Source organism: Danio aesculapii, chromosome 1 (genome assembly GCF_903798145.1).
Source record: "Danio aesculapii chromosome 1, fDanAes4.1, whole genome shotgun sequence".
Lineage (NCBI taxonomy): Eukaryota > Metazoa > Chordata > Actinopteri > Cypriniformes > Danionidae > Danio > Danio aesculapii.
Window position 1 is genome coordinate 604,106 of NC_079435.1, and position 7,500 is coordinate 611,605.

The 7,500-nt window shown below is 41.7% G+C and overlaps 1 protein-coding gene across 3 annotated transcripts in view; it reads right to left on the reverse strand.

The window, feature by feature from the left end:
- The window catches only part of LOC130221811 (adhesion G protein-coupled receptor L1-like), a 59,289-nt gene that overhangs the window by 22,233 nt on the left and 29,556 nt on the right, over positions 1-7,500 (reverse strand). For all 3 annotated transcript variants that reach the window (XM_056454426.1, XM_056454417.1, XM_056454410.1), the window contains exons 6-9: positions 7,175-7,439; positions 5,062-5,389; positions 2,072-2,368; positions 934-1,037 (exon numbers count right to left, since the gene is read on the reverse strand). In XM_056454426.1, the coding sequence (XP_056310401.1) occupies positions 934-1,037; positions 2,072-2,368; positions 5,062-5,389; positions 7,175-7,439 (994 nt within the window). The remainder of the gene's footprint in view (positions 1-933; positions 1,038-2,071; positions 2,369-5,061; positions 5,390-7,174; positions 7,440-7,500) is intronic.

The window sequence follows — 7,500 nt, forward strand, 5'->3', positions numbered from 1 at the left end:
AGTTATAAAGTCAGAATTGCGAGTTATTAAGTCAGAATTGCGAGTTATTAAGTCAGAATTGCGAGTTATTAAGTCAGAATTGCGAGTTATAAAGTCAGAATTGCAAGTTATTAAGTCAGAATTGCGAGTTATTAAGTCAGAATTGCGAGTTATAAAGTCAGAATTGCGAGTTATTAAGTCAGAATTGCGAGTTATTAAGTCAGAATTGCGAGTTATAAAATCAGAATTGCGAGTTATTAAGTCAGAATTGCGAGTTATTAAGTCAGAATTGCGAGTTATAAAGTCAGAATTGCGAGTTATTAAGTCAGAATTGCGAGATATTAAGTCAGAATTGCGAGTTATAAAGTCAGAATTGCGAGTTATTAAGTCAGAATTGCGAGAATGATGAGTTGGGATGTCATTTCTACCAGTAAAAGTTCCTGTCGAATATGAAAGTGAAAGCATGCTGTCTAAATAAACTATTCATTCATTCACCTTAAGCTTAGTCGCTTTATTCATCAGGAATTGCCACAGTAGAATGAAACGCCAACTATTCCAGCATATGTTTCATGCAGCGGATGCCCTTCCAGCTGCAACCCAGTACTGGGAAACACCCATACACAGGCATTCACGCACAAACACACACACACTACAGCCAATTTACTACATCAATTCCAATATAGCGCATGTGTTTGGACTGTGGTGGAATCCATTCAGTGTGCAAACTCTCACTGCATTCCAGGATTCAGCTATCTAGCTATTGAGTGTGCATGAGTTGTAGATTTGTTATTGCAGTGCATTATGGGATTGATTGAGTGCACTTCAGAATGTCCACTATGGTTTGGGACACCACTAAAAATGGCTGCACTAATAAAGGGTAAAGAGGTCAATTTGGGATACAGCCACGGTCTGTTCTATCTGTTGCTTTTCCTCCTGATTTGACCTCCGACTTACCTTTTGAGCGACCTGGTTGACCCAGGGAGAGGTGCAGTTGCTGAGATCAGGACCTCGAGGGTTCCAGACCACGTCATCAGACATACACTGATACGACGCTATTCCTGCAAGACAGACAGAGAGCAGTCAGAGAAGAGGAAGAACACTCAACACTGACTCATTCAATCATTTTCCTCCAGCTTAGTCCCTAATTTATCAAGAATCGCCACAGCGGAATGAACCGCCAACTTAATCATACATATGTTTTACACAGTGGATGCCCGTGCAGCTGCAACCCAGTACTGGAAAACACCCATACACACTCACATTCACACACACACACTCAAACACTACGGGCAATTTAGTTCATCATAGCGCATGTGTTTGAACTGAGGGGGAACCGGAGCACCCGGAGGAAACCCACACCAACATGCAAACCAACTGACCCACCCGAGGCTCAAACCAGCGACCTTCCTGCTGTGAGGCCAGTACTCTAACCACTGAGCCACTGTGCCGCCCACTAAAGTTCACGAGTTCACTGAAGAACTAGCATGTGTGTGTCGATCTTCCAGCATTTCAGAGCTCATCAGGGTGCAGGAGGAAACGTGGACACACACACACACACCTCTTTCAACACATCAAACATCACATCGGCCTCCATTTAAAACTCGAAGCACTTCCTCTCATCTTTAACTAGTGTTTTAGTACTCCAGCTGTGTGACCAAAGGGTTTTCTGGATGTATTTATCACTCCTCCAGTTAATGAAACTAGCATGTCAGATAATTATAATACAAACTAGTGTAAAAAGCTTTGGGATTAGTTTTAGATGGAGTCAATGACCACACACCGCAGGACGGTGTCACTTTAAAGCTAGCATTAGCATATGACCTTCAAGAGCCTTGATGTAAACTGTATGATCTACATGAAGCCCAAACGCTAATGGAAGTCACTGTTAGACTCCACTACATGCCTGTAATTATCAGAATAACTATAGTACACTTTTAAAATATATTAAAGACTGAAACATTTGTTATAGGCAGTGTAATACAGGGGAAAAGTTCAGAAAGAAAGCTAAAGTGATGTGTGATCAATATTTGGATTAACCAAAACTAACATTTGTCCAATATCATGCAGCCCTAACACACACACACACACTCACCGAGGGATCCTTTGGGGCAGGGTCTCTCCACCGTTTCCCCTCTGTGTGTCGGAGGCCACTGCACTCCCCGGGTCACGCGGCCCTCACACACTGGTGTCCGGGGTCCTTGGGGTCGGCGTGGAGGCCTGACGGTCACCGGGACCGTGGCTGTGATGGGACGCCCTGCCGGAGCCCGGTTTATGGCTCCCACTGGATGAAAGGTCACGGATGGGACGGAAGTGGGACTGAAGCCCATGGAAACGGTGGAGGAGAGAGAACTGGGTGGAGTCGTGGAGAGAAGAGGCGTGGAGAGCGGATCTGAGAGGAGGAAAACAGAAGTAATCATCCTGATGTGTGATGCTGAAGAGATTTATAGAGACTTTAGTGCAGTTACGGGAGTCGTAGTACAGATCCGTCATTGATTCCTTTAGATCAGGGGTGCCCAAACTCGTGGATTGCTGGTGTCCTGCAGATTTTAGTTCCAACTTGTCTCAACACACCTACACGGATATTTCTAGAGAGCCTAGTTAGAGCTTGATTAACTAGCTCAGATGTGTTTGATTCAACACAATCTCACGGCAAATCCTAACTTTTTGCTTTAGTGGCTAATTCGTATGAATTCGTACGATCTAATTCATACAATATAGTACGATTTGCTCATCACCCAATGACGGTTGGGTTTAGGGGTGGGGTTAGATGCCACGCCTCCTTTATAAAAATCATACAATTTCGTACGACTGAACTTGACTGAATTAGCCACTAAACTGACAAAGCGTAAAACACCTACGTTTTCTCGTGAGATCAGGCTGGTTTGATTAGGGTTGGAACTAAACTTTGCAGGCCCTCCAGGACTTAATTTGGGCACCCCGTTTTAGATCATTCAAAGGAGACCAATCATGTTCCTTTCTACAAGATGTAAAATGCATCTCTGCTGTCTCTAGACCAGTGTTTCCCAACCCTGTTCCTGAAGGCACACCAGCAGTACACATTTTCAACCTCTCCCTAATCAAACACACCTGAATCAGAACATCAGAAGATAAGAAGAGACTCCAAAACCTGAACTTAATGGGTCAGATAAGGGAGACATTCAAAATATGTACTGTTGGTGTGTCTCAAGGAACAGGGTTGGGAAACACTGCTCTAGAGTGTGTGTGATTGAGTTTGAGCTGAGAATAGCACACAGATAATGTTCGGTAATTCTCTGAAACTGACCCTTTCAGGCTCTGATCCTAATTTAGTGTTTTGGTGACTGTCGCTTTAAATGCAAATGAGATTGTGCTCTTTTCAGAAGAGGGCGGAGCTACAGACGCCTGTGCGTGACTATTTATGATCCTCTCTGGCCTCGTTTACACTATCTGGTCGTGTTACCCAATTCTGATTTGTTCACACGAACTTTTATTTGTGACCCATATCTGATTCACGTATTTACACTTGGTATACAATTTACGACATCGCGTATGCGTAAAGGCGGGTTCTAGCATCAGTGCGACACTAGCCACGATGGAAGAAATTGTCTTGCTTTTAGTTCTGCGAAATATGTGAAATCCGCGCAACTTTAAAATGATTTTGAGGCGGAGGAGGAGGGAAAGGGCCGTCATCGCAGCTTGCACAGGTTTATATATGATGTCCTTCACCATTCTGAGGAATCTGTGGGTACGAGAGAGATCTCAGGGGTCTGGGGGGAGCAAATTGTGGCGACTGACCACTTTCCTCCTCCATGTTTCCACTGATGTTGTTGTTTACCGCGTCGGCGTCTGCACACACACGTCATTAAACAGTTACGGAGTCGTAGTTCAGATCCGTCATTGATGTCTTTAGATCAGGGGTGCCCAAACTCGTGGATTGCTGGTGTCCTGCAGATTTTAGCTACAACTTGTCTCAACACACCTACACAGATATTTCTAGAAAGCCTAGTTAGAGCTTGATTAACTAGCTCAGGTGTGTTTGATTCAACACAATCTCACGGCAATTCCTAACCTTTTGATTTAGTGGCTAATTCGTATGAATTCGTACGATCTAATTCGTACAATTTAGTACGATTTGCTCATCTCCCAATGACGGTTTGATACTTTGATCCTAATAGTGGTGTTTTGGTGACTGTCGCTTTAAATGCAAATGAGATTGTGCTCTTTTCAGAAGAGGGCGGAGCTACAGACGCCTGTACGTGACTATTTATGATCCTCTTAGGCCCCTTTTACATTGTCAGGTCTTGATACGGATTTATTTAAACAAACTTTTATTTGTGACCCATATCTGATTCACGTATTTACACTTGACATACAATTTACGATGTCGCGCATGCGTAAAGGCGGGTTCTAGCATCTGGCCACACTAGCCACCAAGGAAGAAATTGACTTGCTTTTAGCTCTGTGAAATATGCGAAGTTCGCCCAACTTTAAAATGATTTTCAGGCGGAGGAGGAAAGAAAAGGCCGTCATCGCAGCTTGCACAGGTTTATATATGGTGTCCTTCACCATTCGAAGGAGTTTGTGGGTACGAGAGAGATCTCAGGTCTGGGGGAGCGAATTGTGGTGACTGACCACTTTCCTCCTCCATGTTACCACTGGAGGAATAAAGGAGGCCTGAAACCGATCTCTGAATATCCGAATGCATGTGTTTTTTCAAGTTTACACCATCATAGAACAGATCCAATCTGTCACATATGAGCAAAAAATCGGAATTGGGTCACATTTAACTGGCATTGTAAACGAGGGCTTATGCTAATGAGGGAGAGATGAGCACTAGTGGGCGGGGCTTTCCCCTCTGATGACACGTACAAAGGGAGAATGTCAATCAAAGTGTTCCTGCATCAAGTCTGATTAGAACAAACACACTTCATTACTGTTGAGCATTAGAGGAGCTGGAGATACTCACACACTGCAGACACACACACACTACTGTGTTTAAACCCCTTATTAAAGTCATTTCTGCATAATAAGTGCCCTTTTAAGGAACAAACGTCATCCTTTAATGTAGTTTTCTTCACAAAGTCAAAGCCAGAAAGCACTCACCGGTGGTGGGCTGCGGCGGGCTGAACTCCAGCGGGTAGCGCAGCACGATGTAGTTGTTCCAGACGTACAGCTGGTTGTCTCGGGGGTTGTAGCTGATGGAGGAGATGTGCTGGTAGGGGTTTGGGAAGGGGATTCTGACCGGCTCCTCGCGGTTCCTCCGTGTGTCGTACGCATACAGGATCAGATCTCCTCCTGCCTCGCTGTCGTCGTCCTGGTAGACGGAGCGCACGGCGTACAGGATCCCACACGCCACGAACGCATCCGACGCCATGCGCTTCTCGAAACTGGTCTGCCACGTGCCCTCGAAACGCAGCGTGTACGGGTTCACCTGACACACACACACACACACACACACACACAAGCATATCAGTACACTAAGGAACTCAATTACGGATAGACAGCAAAGTTTTTCATTCATTCATTCATTTTCTTTCAGCTTAGTCCCTTATTTATCAGGGGTCACCACAGAGGAATAACCCGCCAACTACTCCAGTATATGTTTTACGCAGCAGATGCACTTCCAGCAACCACCCAGTACTGGGAAACACCCATACACACTTACATTCATGCATGCATGTTTGTGGGTGTTTTCTTGTTTGTGAGAGTGTGTGTATTTCTGTGAGTATGTGTAAATGTGTGTGTTTTTGCAAGAAAGAGCGTGTGTGAGTGTATCTATGTGTGTGTGTGCATGCATGTCTGTGTGATTTTTTGTTTGTGTGTTTGAGTGTGTGTGCATTTTTTATTTTTTACTATGTGTGTTTTTATTTGTCTGTGTGTATGTTTGTCTCTGTGTTTTTATGAATGTGTGTGTGTGTGTGTGTGTGTGTGTGTGTGTGTGTGTGTGTGTGTGTGTGTGTGTGTGTCTATGTGTGTGTGTGTGTGTGTGAGCACTTGTTATAGTTGTATGTCATTTTCCTAACCACGTTTGGCGTTTAAACATTTTTTTATTGAATATAATTGAATATTCTCTAATATGTGACCCAAGACTTAAACCCAAGCAAAGCTCCAGTTTTGGAAATTTGAGAGTTATACGTCATCTGAAAGCTGAATGAATAAGCTTTTCATTGATGCGTTGTGTTTGTATTGTTAGGATTTCGGAATATTTGGTCGAGATACAATTAATTAAAATCATAAACTCAAAATATAAAGAAAATCGCCTTTAAAGATCTCAAGTTAAGCACTTTGCAATGCACATTAATAATGGAGAATTTAATTATGATATATTTACAGTAGGAAATTTACTAAATGTCTTCATTGAATATGATCTTTACTGAATATACTAACGATTTTGAGAAATAATCATTTTGACAATTGACAAAAATATAAGCAAATTAGCTTCAAAAGTCACATATTTTACCAATATATATCCTGATAATACATTCCTATAGTATACAATATTGTACTACACTGAAAAAAGTGTTGCATGCAAAACTGTTGCAAACTATTTATTTGTGCTGAATTTAAACAATCAAATTAAATTTAATAATGTTCAACTTAATTTGTTTGTTTAAATTCAGCCCAAATCAATTGTTTACAACCACTTAACTTAAAAAACTGAGTAAATCCAAGGAATCATCTTTGAATAATTTTTTTCAGTGTACAATATCTTGCAAACGTTGTATATATATATATATATATATATATATATATATATATATATATATATATATAGTTCATTCTCAAATACTTCTTATCTTGAATACTTTTATTTTATTAGCATCTATTTATGTTTGTGTATTATACCAAAACCTTCTTTTACCCAATAGTCCTTTCCAGTTATTTTAAAACAATGACAATTATAATCTTTCCTTTTTGACTTCTTGTTTTTGTGTGTGTGATTGTTTATTTATTACAGAACAGAGCCAGCACACCACTATATACAAGCCAGGGATGGCATTAAAGAAAAAAAAAGCTTAAGAAATTAAATAAATAACAGGAAAAAGCATGAATAAAACTTGGTGTGGGAAGTAACCTTTAAACACTTCTTATATATCACTGTTTATCTTTTAGTACATTTTGGTTTATCTAGTTAATTTATAAGCAAGTTTGTCAATAACTCAGCCCATATTTTAATTGTTTTCTATTTAATTATATTTCTATTTAAGATTCTGACCTGGCTGACCACCAGGCGTCCATTATTGGCTTCGGTGGCGTAAATGACCCACAGCCCATGTTCGTCCACCGCCAGGTCGATGTCGGATTTTCCGCCCCAGCGGTACGGCGAAGTGTCGTGGTAGTTTGCTGTCGCAATAATGGCTTCGCCGCTCTTGATGCGGGTTCGCAGGTCATATTTCACTATGTTGCGCGTTCTCTCTTTATTGTAGAACACGGCTCCGTCATACACCACAAACCCAGTGCCGTCCACTCGACTCGGCAGCCTGCAGATTACACAAAGCCATTATTAAAGCATTTCAAGACACATGCATTTACAACGTGGTT